Consider the following 18,045-nt stretch of genomic DNA (forward strand, 5'->3'; position numbering starts at 1 on the left):
GGAGCAGATCCTTAACTGATACTCATAACAAGGCTGGGAGTTGTGTGTCACTGATATTTTACCCTTGCATTCAAGTAGGTAATTTTTAAGTGTACCTTCAAAATACAACAAAATAGAGTTCACCCAACATACTTAGGCTGCAAGATCTTTGGGGCAGGGACTGATGATAGTACAAATAATGATGCAAATGATATACAATCACCCAATCATGATGGATGGAGGGTCTGATCTTGCTCCCATAGACATCAATCAGAGCAAGACTGGACACACAAGGGCTTATTTTCAGAGATGTTAAGTGCTTCCATTTCTATTACTGAAGTCACATGGAGCTTTGGGCATTCAGCACTTTTGAAAACCAGACCCATAATATCCTCAATTCTGGGCTGGGTCCTGGTCCCTTTATGCTGATCCTGCATAATAAAGTTTTGGAAACCATGTGGAACTTCCACTGGGAAATATTCATGGTGTAAGTAAAATTTCCCAGTGGCACAGTACAGGTAGAAGGGCCTTGTGCCAATGCCCCTTGAGGGCAACAGCATAGGGTGTGTGCCTGGGGACTGCCTATGGGTAGGGCTGAAATATCCTGGGCTCTGGCTATTCTGAGCTGCTATATTTGAAGTCCTTAGTGACAAACTGGCCCCTAGCAAAGCCAGAAAGCAGGGCTAGACTGAAATCCAAGTATTAAGCTCTTGAAAACATAGTGACATTCTTCTACATATGCTAGATAAGAAATACTGAAGGAATAGTTAAAAAGGTATAAACACTGAAGAATGCCTCTACTTCCTAAACAAAACAAACTGTAGGCCTTAGCCAAAGGTCTCTTCAATGGCCAAAAACTACCACGTAATCTACTAGTGGGGTTTCCTACTTCAAAATCAAGCATTGGCAACTTTTGCATTTTTTTTATAATCAAGACGTGTTTTCATATACAAAAGGAAAAACTACCACTGGGGAAGGATGTAGTGGTTATTTCATAATGAAATGCAGCAGCTAAGTAGGGGGAGGGATAGCTCAGTGGTTTGGGCACTAGCCTGCTGAACTCAGAGTTGTGGGTTCAGCCCTTGGGGGGGGCACTTGGGGATCTGGGGCAAAGATCAGTACTTGGTCCTGCTAGTGAAGGCAGGGGGCTGGACTCAATGACCTTTCAAGGTCTCTTCCAGTTCTAGGAGATAGGTATATCTCCAATTATTATTATAAGTTTACAAAAGAAATGTAAATTCTCTTTTCAAAAAAACCGTACAACCTTTATGTGTGTGATGATATAATTCTGCTTTGATACTAAAAAGGGCATGGTAATGGAATCTGTGACTTTGGAGTGATATATTGCTGTTAAGTTAATAGGACTCCACGTTCCCATTTCTAATATCAGTGTTTTTTCCCCTATTTCATTCTGTAGATGGTAAGCTGATACTACATAAACATTGTTAAAGCTATAGTTCCACGCTACAGTAATTCACTTAACTTTAACATGATTTATGGTTCTGTCAATAGGGGAGGTTGAAAATCCTAAGCTCTGATGCTTAAACATGGGTTCCATATTCAGAGTAATAATGTGCTTTTTGTGTGTGTCTGAGGTTACAGAATTTAGCATAAAGCAGAGATAAAAATATTACAGTTCAATGCACTGTTAAAAGCACAGAGTGTAACTTCACGGATACATCAAAGAAATAATGAACCCGAATACATAATCAGTGAGAGAGCAGGTAAAATACTTAGGTCCTTCAGCACTATATTTTTATATTATTTTTTAGATTTGCATGAAATTCCGTAAGTATTTTACACCCTCTCCCCTTTTTTAAATACTTCTGCTCAGTTAGATCAGCTCTCTTTGTCAGGATGAGTTTAAATCTAGGTCCACTTTGTTAATCACTCCCCATTATTCTCTCTGGCACTTCCCCCAAGGCATTTTGCCTCTTTAAGAGATTAAGCGACCAAGTCATCTTGTTGCTCTAACATGTCCTCACTGGAACAATGTATTAACACAATTCCTCTGCAAAAGAGCCCTCTTTAGAAGTTTGCTGCAGGGATGACAAATTAACCCAGCATGGTGTCCCACACATCTATCTCAGCACAAATTATTAGTGTAATAGAGCTTTTAGTTATGCATTTATCTGGTAATTATTGAACAGTTACACAAAACGAAGCTGAGCAATCATGGCCCTTTATGAGGCAATCTCAGTGGGTGGTCTTACAGTTAATTTAGGATAGTAGTCCTCTAAGCAGTTCACTCACACACAAATTAGCTAAACAGCCTGTTCCTTTAAATATTTCCTATGTCACAGGGTAACGCTTTACAATACAATAAAGGTGGAGTTTTAATTACACGGTTCCTGACTTTTGTTTAGTTAGAGTTTTAACCATTAGCAAGCCTCTCCCGTTTCAGCTGGGATGTTAGAGAAAGCAGTATTTGGGTGGTGAATGTAATCATTACTAAATCCTGCCTTTGAAGTTCTCTATTAGGAAGCTGCTTTTCCTCTACCTTCCATATTATCTGAAGTAGGGCCAAAGTCAAACACTTGACACATACGGTTGGCTACACACAGGTATAACCCCATCTTTATTTTTAAATTGCCTCGGCAAGTTGATATGTTGGTTAAGTATCACTGTGTTATCTAATCTGTGCTGGGTATTCAGACTCTGCAAAATGTGTATGATTTTTTCATGTTATGGCACAGTTGTTTGGCTTGTCTTTAACATCTTACAGATCAACTATTGAAGTGTCTAGCTTTGGTATGTTTGTAGTTTCACCCAGGGTTCTAGGAAAGGGCTGGGCGATATATGAGTCAGCAGTGTGGCCTTGTTGCCAAGAAGGCTAACGGCATATTGGGCTGTATTTGTAGGAGCATTGCCAGCAGATCGAGGGAAGTGATTATTCCCCTCTATTCGGCACTGGTGAGGCCACATCTGAAGTATTGCATCCAGTTTTGGGTCCCCCACTACAGAAATGATGTGGACAAATTGGAGAGAGTCCAGCACAGGGCAACAAAAATGATCAAGGGGCTGGGGCACATGACTTATGAGGAGAGATTGAGGGAACTGGGCTTGTTTAGTCTGCAGAAGAGAAGAGTGAGGGGCGATTTGATAGCAGCCTTTAACTTCCTGAAGGGGGGTTCTAAAGAGGATGGAGCTCGGCTGTTCTCAGTGGTGGCAGATGACAGAACAAGAAGCAATGGTCTCAAGTTGCAGTGGGGGAGGTCTAGGTTGGATATTAGGAAACACTATTTCACTAGGAGGGTGGTGAAGCACTGGAATGGGTTACCTAGGGAGGTGGTGGAATCTCCTTCCTTAGAGGTTTTTAAGGCCTGGCTTGACAAAGCCCTGGCAGGGATGATTTAGCTGGTGTTGATCCTGCTTTGAGCAGGGGATTGGACTAGATGACCTCCTGAGGTCTCTTCCAACCCTGATATTCTATGATTCTATGATATAGCATACAATAACCAGCACCCTGAGGGAACCTCTAGGGGCAACTGGAGAGATTCCTTTCTGGAATATATTATTTCACAATGGTATACGTCACTGTATAGCCCACTCCATTACAGTCAGTCAGTACAAATTCATTAAGTGATTTGCTGCATGTTAGTTTAATGGGCAACCAACAGGCACACTTTTGAAGCACAATGACACACTTTGGTGACCATCCAAGTCTCAGTGGAAATACTGTACTATGTGGGAAAATCACATTAAGACAACATTAGACATTCCCCTAGTGCTTTTTTTCCTGCATGCCTCTCTTCTGCTCACATATCCATTGCTTTGGGTTCCTCACTTTCTGCAACATCCCCTGTTCCCTGTTCTTTGTATTCGTGTGCCTCCTTCATTTCTCTCCCTTATCACTTTCTTTCTTTCTGCTTTACCTGCCTGCCTGCCTGCAGGATCTACACAGTCATACTGTGAGAAGTGATGTACATGTCAAGATGGGCTGTTGTATGAACCTCTCTAGGATTTCATGATCATGGTCAGTTTAACTTTGTAGCCAGCTTCAGGTGGTAAAGTCACTAAAGTGTAAGGAGCTTTTCGGGCATTAGTACATTGCTACTATGTAAATATTGCCTATTATTTCAGTGTTTTGCTGTCTGGTAAAGATTGCAAGCAGCCTGATGACTGGGAAACAGGTTGGCTTTGCAGTGCATAATCACTTTGTTGGAACACACTTACCATCAAAAATGTTACCCTCATGTAATGAGAGTATAGTACTTAAGAAATAAAAATCTTGTTGCTTGAATTTTTAAGAATTTGCAATTTATTTTAAAGCTGATAGTCACGTCAAAACTTAAAACTAAGGCTATAGGTAATGCTGCCAACTGCCAGACATAACACTTAGTTTGAGACCTATGTATCCTGCTTCAGAGAAGATCAAGGTTCATGGAGTCATGCCAAGAAAAACTGCCCTCGTTAAGTGAGGATCCATGAATCACTTTGGTAGCTTACCACTAAAGAAACCTGGAACTTGCCACCATCTGTTGGCTGTAGGGAACAGAAGAGACAGTCTCTAAAGAACTAAGATCCTTGGGCCAGGACTCACTGCACATCTGATCCTCTGGCCAGCCCCAGATTCTGTCAGCTGGCCACTGCATAGGTGAGTTAAGAGCTGGCACCAGCACAGAGGAGAAGCTGCCACACGGGTCTCCATAGCACAGCACAGCTGCTTGCTTCAGTCTATTCCATGGGGTTTTCTAACTGTTTCATTCAGTGGAACACTTCATAACAGACACATCCACTTTTGGACCAGCTTCCTAACATTGATCCCCACAATGGCTTTGTTCTCGCAATGTTTCATTCTGCAGACTGCTAGGAAAGGCTCTGTGCATCTTTAGTCATTTGTAAACTAGAACAGGGTTCCAAGGCATGGCTGGAAGGCTGTGAAAGCTGCAAGTGTGTGATGGAGAACTTAAAACAATGGACTGCCAACGGCATATCCCTTAAACATTCTACACACATTTCTTTGCTCTCTATTTTGCACAGTGCGTGCAAATAATTTGTATTGGTATGAATGTGAAATGTTTGAGGTGCACACACTCCCCCCCTCAAAAGGAAAATAGATCCTTTTTTAATTGTTTGGCTGACTCAGGGGTTTATTATGATTGTAACCTGCTTATATACAACTTCTTTCTCACTGATTTTTCTCAGCAGCATGGAGACTGTTTAGTGCACTGTATTCACCCCAAAAAAGATCCAAAATATTGTACATGACTGACCGCTGGCCACTGATACATGATATAAGCGAACTCATGGAAATTTCTCACCACACAAGGTGAACGGACAGTGTACACTACATTTTACTTGGCATGTTGCCAGTAAATTGTGCAACCTCCAATAACTAGTAATATATAATAATTGTTTGGAGAATATATCAAGTCATATAATGAGGTTATTGCTCCTTAAGTGTCATCTTCTTATGCTTGAAAAGCTTCTCTCCTTCCTCTTCTGCTGCTGATTCTAATGTACACTTTGGGGGATTGAACAAAGGTCACAGTCTGGATTTGCAGATGGTAATGTAGTAATCCACCTCAGAACAGAATAATTGTTGGAGAAGAGGAATAAAGACAGCCCGTGATCAGTGGAAATAGAGTCCTGGAGAGGAGCCATCTATCCAATAAAGATTCCAGTTTGGAACAAGACCCTTCTGGGTGATACTCTTAAAAGGACCTCAAAAGAACTCAGATATTAACAGAGAGTGGGATTTCCTTGAAAATCCACAAAAATATGTTAGGGAGTGAGCCTCAAGTGGAACAAGATCTCACTGACTGATGCTGAAAAAAGCAGATTTTTGTTTAATACACTAGGAACTATGATTCTCTTCTACAGAGTTAGTGCACGCATTTTCTTCCAGCATTTAAAAATAAAATTGTGAAAGAGAATCATTATAATTTGATCTTTCAAATTCTTTGCACCCTTGTGAACAGTCTCCTCACCCAACTGGCAGTTTTCCCCAACTGCACACCAAATTTCTCAATAGATAATGTTGATAAATTTGAACAAGACTTGTATAGTGACATATTTTTGTTTAAACCACATAAAAATGCAAAATACACAGAGTCTAAGTAAGGGCACAAATGGGTGCATATTGGTCTGTGTAGCAGGGTGGTCACCCGCTCCTGCCTTGAAGGGCTTGAAATCAGCCCTGGGACAGGGCTGAGGCTGTGTGAGGACTGCTGCTAGGGAGAGCAGCAAGCCTCGACTGATTGGGGAAACAGCCACAGCTGGGGCCACGCCCCAATCAGACCGACGTAAAGGGGCACCGGGGTCCAGGAGGGACACAGGGGCCAGCGGCAAGTGGGACATCGGCCAGCAGAGGGCACTCCGGAGCTGGAAAAGCTAATTCCCTGGACAACTAGCAGGAGGCGCCATACCAGTGAGTCGCCGCTCTGCTTTAGTCTGGTATGTCTTAAATTAAATAAACTGGGGGTAAGGTAAAATCTAACTAAATTCTGAATAGGATTTGTTAACCAAATAGTCAATAGAACAGAACTAAAGGGCAGAAAGTTTAGGAGTATTACAAGGTAGGAATTTAGTGTCAGCTGATGTGCAGCACACTATGTTGTTAATATTACTTTCATTTCATTCACGCCTTCTTATTGATCACCAATTATCTACGTTTTTTGAAGATATTATATGTACCTTAGTTCTCACAGGAAAATAATAATTCTTATACGATTAACAGCCAACAACTTGACTCCACTGATTAGTCCAGTATGTTTTAAATTTCTAAAACTATACAGAAACTTTAAGCCTGATTCTAAACTAATACCAATTTTACACTGGTGATTTTCCACAGACTTATGCACCATCCCCTTACAGTATACAGACAATAGAATTATTCCTGGTTACACTGATGTAAGTGATGACAATAAACCCAATAAAGACATCTTATAAAAAGGAAAGTACAAAATGTGGACTTTCTTTTATCCAGGTACGAGTTGCTAGTAAGTCTTCCACACCTCATCAATTGAACAATAATTATTTTGAATAAAGCAAAACCCATGACAGAAAGAACTGTTACAATTATTTCATTCACATTTTTATATTTTCACACAGAAAATTTACTAAACGATTCATTCATTTGTGGACAGCACTGTGCGCAAATGTGCTCTCTTTCTAACGTGAACTGTGTATCATATTTATTTTTTCTAGGTTAATGTGGATATATCTTTCTAACAAATGTGTAAGTACATGGAGACCCGGAGGACATCTGTTTTATTTGAAAAGCTAATCAGAAAATATTGTGAAGAAAACCAGCCAAAGTATTGTAGGAACCAATCTACAACTTCAAAGGAGTCCACTAATGAGGGCAGTTCTCCGGCACACTAATGCCAACAGCTTGAATACAAAATGACACGCAATGAAAACCGAGGATGTCGAAAGGAGATTAGCACAGTTTAGATGTTGAATGAGGAGTCCCCATCTTTAGCAGATAAATGAACCTATCGTATATATTGACATGGACAATAAAAACACACAGCAAGTAACCCGTTCTGTAAGTTTTCTGATGAAAAATAATGACTTCTCCCCACAAAAAACTTTGGAAAATGTTGAATCGTCACCAGAAACTTTAACAAACAGATCCCAGTAAACAAACAGTACTCAATAACTGAAACCTTCAGGCTACCAGCTTTGAAATAGCAAAACCTCTTATCATGTGTGTCACAGGCTGACGGTGACTTTCAGTAGAAAATAAGGCTGATTCAGGGTGTGGAGGCTAAAGTTTAAGCTGATTCGGGGCTCTTGGGTAAGGCCTCACCTCTGGGTCCTGTAATGACAGGTCGATGATGCTGTGTGAATGCCGTTCCAAGGGAGGAGGTCTGCGAAGGCGAGGGACTGCTGAAACCAGACTTCTCTGACTTCTTTAATGTGGTTGGCGATGGCATTCCTGGCAAGAATGATTGATAAGTGCAATTTAATAATGCTAGGTCATGGAACGACAGCCTATGCATTGTGAAAGTGGGTGCAGAAGCAGCTAAATAAACTTAAAGGACAAATAAAATTGAATACAAGCAGCTGAAAGTTCACTTTTATTTATGATCTTTTTGGGGCAGGAGTGACCCTGGTTTGCTCTGAGTAATAAGTACTAAAATGCAGCCATATTTGTCTTTTAAATCTGAAGTACAGAGAAGATGCAGCTTTTTTGTTATTATTAATTATTATTTATTATTAAATCCTAACTATGCTTTATTTTTAGAAACCTGCAATAGTTACAGCACTTGGATTTTTACATGTTTTTAAATAGTTAACGCTGCTAGCTAGTCTGTCCTTAACTCATACTATTTTATTGGATTATTGCACATGGATATTTTAAGTGTGTTGCAAGATCAATACACAAGGAGAGAAAGAAGGAATCTCACTCCAAACTCTGAATTTCCTTATCCTTCCTCAGCTTAGTTAAGACTTGGTTATTTTAAAAGCATTTATTTGTGTGGTTATCTTTGCTTTATTTTTATTTTTTTTAAATGTGTGTGTGTATATTAAAGTCACAATTATATAGTTTCAGAGCAGTTGCTATACCCGTGAAAATATAGCAGATGCTTCCCGTAGAAAACAGAACTGCCACTGGGGTGAAAACATTTCTATCGCCATTATATTGACCTTCAGACTTAGTGCAGTGTTAATATGACAATTTGGATTTATTCTTCCATGTGAGCCATTTTTGTTGATATCATATCAACTGTGGGTCATTCCGCTCTGATGCAATATCAAAAATATTAGTAGAATATATGTTTTGCAATGAACTCACTAAAATCTGGGATGTTTAGTATGCTGTCTATACTAGGATAGGTGGATATGCAGTATTATATATATAGTACGTGTGTGTATGGGCCAGTATCTATATTACTACAGACATAGATACACACACATTCAGATTGTCCACACTGCATTTATAGTTCATTTTCAGTGTATCTATCTATTGACAGATATGCAGAAAAAATAATGTCAAGTTCTTTGGGCTACAGTTGAAATAGCAAAAAAGAAAATGGATTGTTCTTAATAATGGTAGCTTTATAGTCCCCAAGACATTAATTTACAACACAAGGCAGTGTGCTTGTGCATTGCAGGACTGGAGTCTTAATGGTCCCAATTAAGTTTTGCAGCTCACATATCAGTAAGTTAACTAAAGTGGGGGCGTAGGAGAAGTCCCATTTTGAAGCAACTAGTGTTTATCTAGAGCAGGGGTAGGCAACCTGTGGCATGCGTGCTGAAGGCGGCACATAAGATGATTTTCAGCAACACTCACATTGCCCAGGTCCTGGCCACTGGTCCGGGGGACTCTGCATTTTAATTTAATTTTAAATGAAGCTTCTTAAACATTTTAAAAACCTTATTTACTTGACATACAACAATAGTTTAGTTATATATTATAGACTTTTAGAAAGAGACCTTCTAAAAGTGTTAAAATGTATTACTGGCACGCGAAACCTTAAATTAGAGTGAATAAATGAAGACTCGGCACACCACTTCTGAAAGGTTGCCGACCCCTGATCTAGAGACTGTTTTCTATCAAGTGTTTCCCTGGTGGTGGCTGTTTCTTCACAGCAGGAAAAAGTTAACACCTAAATTTTATTTTAAAATACAAGTTTAGAATAGAGGGACTGTGGCACAATGCAACAAAAATGGGATCTATTTTCTCATGATTTTCTCTAATCATGATAAAGTCTTTTTGATGGGGGAGAGGCATGTGAAGGTGGACTGAACTGTAATGTGTTTGAATGAAGTATTAACAATCTTTCAGATGCAATGTGTCTCAACGTAGCCTGCTAATCCACTGGTCAAATGGCAAGGAGAATGAATGTACATTGTGATGTCACAAAAAGGATGGAGTTTAATTAGGGTATGCTAAAAATGTTGGCAGATGCCATCTGGGCATGTTCGGAAGTGATGTCTAAATCACTTTATTTTTAAATGTTTCCCTCCACAGCAAGCAAAGACTCTATTCCTCAATAAAAACAATGGCCATGTCATAGTCCAAGTAACAGGTTCAAGTATTTTTGCCATATGTGTGTGTGTGTCCGTCCATGGGCATCACATGTGCACACAGTATAAACATGTGTGCACACTCAGTATACAGTGGTCCTTGAGCTTGCACAGATGTGCAGGAGGGGAGGGTGTGTGTAATGAGCCATCCTCCCCACAGTGGCTAGGGGCAATCACAGTACTTATGCTAACAGGAGCACAGGAACAGCTCCCTTTGGGAAACCATTAAATCCAATCTGGAATTCCCTAAAGGGGACAGGACCATGACATCTCCTTTGCACTTGTCCACGGAGCTGGCTGGGTGCACCGGGGGAGCAGGCTGCATTACCTTATGGGAGGATGCAGCTCATGTACTTCCTTTGCGTGTTGGGGAGCTGAAGGGAGGTACTGAATACAGAGAAAGGGCTGAAATTCATCCTTAATCCACAGTACAGTATTTTGTTTAATTCAAAAACATAAGGGAAACAAGCCCTCTTCATGCTCAGAAATTTTCAAGGTAAGGTAAGTTTAATTATTAAATGTTTATGTCCACTTTAAGAGCACATCCTGTGTCTGTCTGCATGGGCGTACAAGGCCCCAGATGCATGGAAATGCTCAGTTTCCTCTGTGTAGTGAGGGCTAGGCGCTGCAGAGACCCTCAGGGGCAGATCTCTGCACTGGAATTCGGAGGAGGGAATGAGTGTGTTAGGGTTGTGGCAAGAACATGAGAAGTGGAACTGCACACAGAGCAGTTCTACTGGACCATAAACCCATGTTCAGGTGGGAGCAGCGTTCCTTGTATCTTCCACTTTTCGCCATATCCTCTAGCAATGTGGTTATGAGGAAGACACTAAAACATTTTAGACAGCCCATAAACTTTCTTCTGCTCTACTGCTATAAAACTGCTTAATTGATTTAATCCAACTTTTGTTTAAAACAAAAATCTCTCTGGGCTGAGAACATATGCACCAACCCAAAGCAAATTCACATGACTGAGTTATAAACACCTAAAACTGAGGATTTAGAATGAAAAGGCCAAATGATCTTGAACTATGGCTGAGTGGTGTCATTATCATATGGGAAAGGTTTTTATAAGATCAAAACAGCTGTAATGTACAAACAGAGCTTCTACTATAAATTTAGTTATGAAATAACCAATGGATAGAAAAACAAATGTTGATGCTGGAATCATAATTAATTAATTATCATCATCATAATTATCATTTTAACTTATCATTGTTAAATGGTTTGGTTTTGAAACAACAGACAGTATTGAATTTTTGATCTTGTTTTACTTTTGATGCTAAATTATTAGTTTATTATAAGGGATTGTATCCATCAGATCTCAAGGAAAAAGCAACCGCTTCACAGTTCATTGGAATATGCAAACAAGATTTTAATTATTTAACTTAAACTTGACTAAGAACAGAGCAGGGGATGAACTGCCAGCTCACTTCTGAGCATATTTTGTCCTTTAAGATGGAAGGGGGCAGCAGTAAGTTAGGCAGTGCAAAGCAATTAGCATCATTCACATTTTATGGCGAGCTAGCATGGTGCTCTAGCAGCAAAATTCAAACATTCTATGAATGGGTTAATAAAAGGAGAAATACAGTTTGCATGCAAGAAAAAGGTTTCCAAGAACAAGCCAAAATATGTCCCATTCTTCTAAATTTATCACAGCCACGAGACATCATCCCTGAGACTGCCAGAAATGACTTTTTTTTCTTTCAATTTAAAATACCCCCTCTCACTTAGCACCATATGTTTGGTTGAAGTGCCTGATTTATCCTGCATATTCTTTAGTCCATCCATTTCATATATTCTTATTTTGTTCTTTCACTAAGTCATACTTTTCAGTCCTGGTCAATTCTACTTTAGCTTCTTTCAGGAAAGCAAAAGCACATGGGACTGAAATTTAATCATCCAGAAAAAAATGGCCCAGGTACTGCAACTCTTACTAAGTCCCACTGACTTCAACTGGTGGTGTGGGTTCTTCACACCTCTAAAAACCAGGCCACTTATTTAATAGTACTTCCCTAACTCACAGGGATGCCATGAAGATAATTAGATTAAAGACTGAGGTGTTTAATCATGCCATCTTTTAACCTAAGATAGATAGATGACTAAACATGGATTTGGATGCCCAACTTTTGGCACCCATGTTTGAGAACCATGGCGTTTTAAATTCCTTCCACTATATTCCTGATAGCATGGTGGTTTCAGCACACTAAGGACTAGCCTTCCACATCAGGCGCATCTCTGAATAAGGGGTGGTGGATAAGTCGTACCATGCCAGGCGGTATTGTGATGAGGAGTGACAATTAGTTCCTCTTTCCTGTATGCTCATGGGCAGCAGCAAATTATAATGTCCCTCAAACCAGCTCAGCTGTACTGGCCGGCCAGTGAATGGGGGGAGAGGGGGAGCCAGGCTCCACCCATTCCTTGACCCTTCCTACTCACATGCTGTGAGGAAGATGTAAACAAGCACTGCCTGAGCCCAGGTCTGGGTAGCCCACGTGGGATCTAAGGGGGTTCTTACTCCCCCCATAGCCATGAAGTCCAAATCCCTGATGAGCCCTACATTTCTTGTTCAGAGTCACAGATTTCATAAAGACTGGGTCTGATTCTCCCTGACTGATATGAGTGTAACTGAGAAGAGAATGGGCCAACAGCATTTAAATTTTTTTGACAATTTTAACTGCAGAATAAATGGAAAAGCTAACTGCTAAATAAAAAAGGAAAATTGAGGGATTTTGTACTATAAAACACAGGTGGAAATCTAAGTGGATACCTCAACTTACTGTACTTTTATTCTTGTATATATATATATATAAAGCCAAACATATCGGGCCTCAGCCTGCGCCCATTTATTAAAGGTTTGTCACTCTCTTCAGTGGGAGCAAGAGCAGGCCCATAATGGTGCTAAATGGAACAAGATGTGGTTTTTTAAACCAAATATTAGTTTTTCATTGGTTTTTTCAGTTAAAAAGAAGTTTAAGAACAGTACACAATAAACAGAAAATTCAGACAACAGAAATCTTGAAACTGTCCGCAGCAATATTTTCTCCAAAGAATTTGTTTTCATTTTCAAAATCAAAGCGTTCTGAATTTTCATTAATTTGGCAATTCCTAAACACAAAGCTATTTTGTTCATTCCAGATCATGCATCACACCCTTCTGCTCAATGCACAAACGCAAGCGTAAATGGAACCCTGGTCCTTCAGTGCGTCTGGTTACTGGAGCCATTGAATTGATGATGAAGTCCCGCAGTAAGACCTTCCAAAACTCTGCACTTCGCAAACCTCCAACCCAAATTTAATCAATGAATGTACAGGAATATTTCACGTTCACCATCTTCTAAGGATCACTGGAGCACTGCGATATTTTTAATTCCTGTACCTCCTGATATTTGCCAGTACAAAAAGTACACAAAAGCCTTCCTAACATACATCCAAAGAGTCTTAAAATTTCCATGTAAGAGACTGATGTTTATTAAATGAATTAGAGAAGGATGTGTAAGAATTCAGTCCACAAAAAACATTCCCACAGTAAACAGGTATCTAGTAGCCTACTTTCCACACACTCTATGGGGTCATTCTCCTCTCACTTACACTGGTATAAAGCAGGAGTAACTACAGTGAAGTGAATGGAGGTACATTAGTGTAAGAGGAGACTGATGCCCTCTCTCTTTCTAGATAGTTATATATCTAATGTGACCTCCATCTAATTTCACTTTAGTACTGTCTTTAGCCAATACCTTCCTGATAATACACATATATCATCTAAATCATAACACACAACCCAATAGCAAGTCAGTCATATTTGTGTTAACTAATTTCCATCTACCAAAACACGCCCAGTAGCTGTCTGACACTGGAATTTCATACGAAAAGGTAAGGGTGCAATAGAACCTTGAGCTTTAGTAACTCCTTGAGGTACTATAAAGAGGAATATAATAATTCAAATATTAATGGGGAGTGGACAAAACAAAACATTTGTTTCAAAATAAAAGGTGATGCATGAAGGCAAGATGGCTGTTGAATGAAAGCTTGTTAGTATCTGATATGTTGGAGGAATCATGCAAGGACTGTTCATTCTATTGTGAAAATGACCTCAGCATGCCACTGAGATCAGTCAGAATTCTACAGAAGTGTTGGTCATGTAAATTGGTAAGGGGACCCTTCAACTTGTCCTCCTGAATTTCCTGTAATTTTGATGACCATGGTAATGTCTGTCACATTTGTTACACTTACTGCTAAATAAATTTTAGCAGTCATCAGCTGACACTTGATCACATTAAGTGCTGTACGTCAGTTTACTCTAGTTGTAACTCCAGTATGCACACAATACAAGAAAGGTGGAAGTTTGCTCCTTGTCTAACAAGTGTACTTTATTTTCAATTGTTTGAATTTCTAGTTGTATGTTTGGGATGCATCTTCTCCTGTGCTCCCCACAATCACTGCTCGATTCCTACCAATAAGTGTCACATTTCATAAAACAAAATCCACCTCGAATGAACAAAGATAAATAAAATAAAAGTTCCGCATTCTGCCATTTATCAGTTTAGACTACTCTATATGAAAATCAGTTGATACACAATATCAGTTTCTTCTGGATCTATCTATCTATCTATCCACTCATAAGCATAGTACCAGAATGGCTTCCAAATATTTAAGATAATGAAACAATAGAGACGTACTAACTCTTCAAAGACATAACAACTTCAGTATTCCAAATATAGCAGTAAAACCTTTGTCCCAGTAATTGTTCCAAAGAATTGTTAAAAAGAGATTGATTAAAAATTTTCAAAAGTGCCTAAGGGAGTTAGATGCTCAGCTCACTCTGAAATTCAATAGGATTCAGAAATTAAAGTCCTTTAGGTCCCTTTGAAAATCTTAGCCAACGATGGTAATGAAAACAAGACCAGATTATTGTCCCAAATAATGAGGATAAAAATTTCTGCTGGTGTGAAATGATGCCGTTCCATTTACAATAGAGTGGCATCAGGTCATACCAGCAGAAAAGTTGGCCCAGAGAGTTATTTTTCAGTAGGAGTCTTACCATCAGTTTTTAAGCAGATAAGTACCCACTAAAATCAATGAGGGGCTTTGCCTAAAAATCTGTGGTACAACATGGCTTACAGAAAGAAGAACAGGAACCTATTTGTTTGTGTGGACACACGTGTAACATCATCTGGATTGATTTACATTTGATATGCAAAGCTATCTTCCAGCTATGTTATTGAAGTGATCAGCGAGGTCACTAATAAATACTTCACATACTATCAATTACTTTATAAAATAATTTCATGAGATTTTTTATTATTTGAAAATTATGAGAAGTTGAATGTATAGCATGAAAAATTAAAAATGTCAACTAAATGTTAGATTCAATGTTAGCTTCAATGTCCTTTTCTATGGCACAGAAAAAATATAAGAATCAAAAATGTCTTTAGATATCTAGCCATTGAAATTCAAAATTAAGGTTGTTCTGCAGCAATGTTTTATGAGAGTTTTTCAATATATTTGGTAGATTAGATATAGAAGTAGGCACAAATTGCAGCCATCCGTATGAGAATATGCCTTTATGTGAGTGCTTTGGAGATGGAACATCAATGGCTGTAAGGCAAAAAAGTGCCATTGTAAATTCAAATGGCATTTACAAAGCCCTCTAAAAAATCTTTGCATATGATCATAGCTGAGGTATGATATTTTTGCAAGTAAAAGACCAATAGATTTACGGTTCAGCTATATCTTCCCCAGATGCATATGGATGCTACATTTCACGTGATACTAAAGGGAGTTTTAGTAACCAAAAACAATATGGAACAGAAAATCTGAATCTATTTTCTCAAACACCATTTGTTCCATATTTGTTGACTCTAATAGATCAAATACATCCGTGGTCATATATTACAATGATGTCTACTAACCTCACAAACTATGTGATGGATAAGGGTAAAATATGCAGATTATTTAGACCTATGATCTTACCTATTGCACGATAATGGTTTAAATGGACTTTTACAATGACAAGAATAAATTCAGTGTTAACATTACTTCTGAAGATTCCAATTCTATATACAACCATTTAACATATTGTTCAATTAATAAATAGACTGTACTTAAACAGGATTAAATGTAAATCATAGCTATTTAAAAAGTCTTATTAAAACAGAGAGATACTGGCAGGTCACATGATTTCTGCACAATGTGGGGGTGAAGAGTTTATTCACTATTCCAAAGAAAGAAGTTACAGCAATTTGAACATGTGCAGTATATCAAATGGTGAAAATGGATTTACAGTCATACAGGTCAAGAGTGCACCCAGGAAACTGTTATGTATTGGTATTCAGTGGTACTTGCAAAGTATGAAATAGATCACACCTTAATAGTTTATCTTAAAAGTCAGAGGATGGCAACAGCCATCTTCAGCTACATAATACAGAAGGAATTTGTTGCTGACTGACAGCTGGTGTGTTCTTTTATTTGAGAGACTAAGTTCCAAACTATACACTGGTGCTCCTGTGATGGGAAGGACAATTTCATCATGATGCTGGCATCGTAGACAGAGCCACAGGAAGATTTGGCAGTTTATACTGAGGAAAAAACAAGCACACTACATTTTTAAAGTCCCCATTTCTCTAATGCAGAAGAGTCTGCTAGATGAAATAAAACAATTTTTTCTGTTTGCAAATCCTCCAAAACTCTGGAGAAGGAGAGAGGTGCTCCCTGGAAGGATATGAAAGTTTCCATGTACAGGAGGTAGGAGTATGGAGGGTTTAATAAAAGAAGAAGCTGCACATTGTAAGGAGAGGGGAGTGCACGGGAACCCAAGGTTTATGGCAGTGGAATGGGTCCTGAGAGAGAAAAGGCATTTTTGACAGTGTGCTTTTGAGTATCACTGAAGAGAACGATTTATGTGAAAGAAATTCGCACAATAGCAGCATACACAGATCATAGCAAAGAGAATGCAGAACATTTATGATGAATATTTTGAACGTAGTAGAAGACAGCAGCATACCCTGAGCATGATAGGAGTTTTCTCTTTCATCCTGTGATGAAGTCTACTGGAGCCAGACAGTAGGAATAAAATCATATACAATGGTTGTGTAAGCACGCCCACCGCATTTTTCTCTGAAGCTACCGTGATTCCCGAGAGATTCCTGTTTCATAAGGGAAATTAAAAGGAGATGGAGTGGGGAAAAATAGTTTTTACATTTATTGCAGCCTCGAAGATACTAGGTGAAGTCCTGGCCCTGCTGAAGACAGTGGGAGTTTTGTCACTGACTGCAATAGGGACAGGATTTCATGCACCCTTAATGATTTGATGAGCTCTGGTCTATGTAGTGAGACAATATAAGAAACACTTATTACAATATCTCAGCCTGGTCTCACATAACAAATGACAGTGGCAATCGCAGTTTCTCTGGAAAGCACAATAAGAGAATCATGAGGGCTGAATGCATCCACAAGAGTGCACAAGATACCACCTAAAATTCAAAGCAAACTGCCAGGTACTTGGGGATGTTCCCAATAGGCAAGATAGGCTATGCAAAAGTCACTGGAATTTTGCTCCACTGTGGATCACAGCATTTTGCCCTGCAACTGTTACATTTTATTTGAGAATCTGTTTAAACTTTACATGTAACAGGAAATATCCCTTTTTTCCCTGTCCAGGTATTGCCAACAACTTCCTTTCATCTATTCTCCTGACGTGAATAAATCCCATTACCATGGTAAGGGCCTGAATGAACAGGGGTGGAGTGACGGAAAGTTTCTGGGTTCCTTAAGAGAAAACTTGTATAAAGCTGTAGAATCACAAAATGTTGGCTGCTGGTCAGGCTTCCACATCACAGAAGATAGACGCATTTAGGCTCCATCAAGCTGTAGCACATAAGGCTGCAAAACAGCCCATATAGTGAGAGAAAGACCCCTTTACAATAACTTTTTAAAGTAGTTTATGTAGGACCACTAGGAGGATGCATCTTGCCCTTTGACCAAGTTGTTGCCAGGTTTGGCATGAGACAGATTTATTTTTATTGTTAGACACAATGGCAGATAGGAATATGAAGCCCCAGAAAACTGCTCCTGTGGAGCTGCA

General features: G+C 39.2%; 1 protein-coding gene across 9 annotated transcripts in view; it reads right to left on the reverse strand.

The window, feature by feature from the left end:
* Positions 1-18,045, reverse strand: part of NFIA (nuclear factor I A) — a 463,875-nt gene that overhangs the window by 49,046 nt on the left and 396,784 nt on the right. For 7 of the 9 annotated variants that reach the window (XM_039483687.1, XM_039483688.1, XM_039483686.1 and 4 more), the window contains one exon: positions 7,739-7,867. The exons of the other annotated variants lie outside the window; for them this stretch is intronic. In XM_039483687.1, the coding sequence (XP_039339621.1) occupies positions 7,739-7,867 (129 nt within the window). The remainder of the gene's footprint in view (positions 1-7,738; positions 7,868-18,045) is intronic. 9 annotated transcript variants of the gene reach the window in all.

The sequence above is a fragment of the Mauremys reevesii genome, linkage group 8, assembly GCF_016161935.1.
Source record: "Mauremys reevesii isolate NIE-2019 linkage group 8, ASM1616193v1, whole genome shotgun sequence".
Classification (NCBI taxonomy): domain Eukaryota; kingdom Metazoa; phylum Chordata; order Testudines; family Geoemydidae; genus Mauremys; species Mauremys reevesii.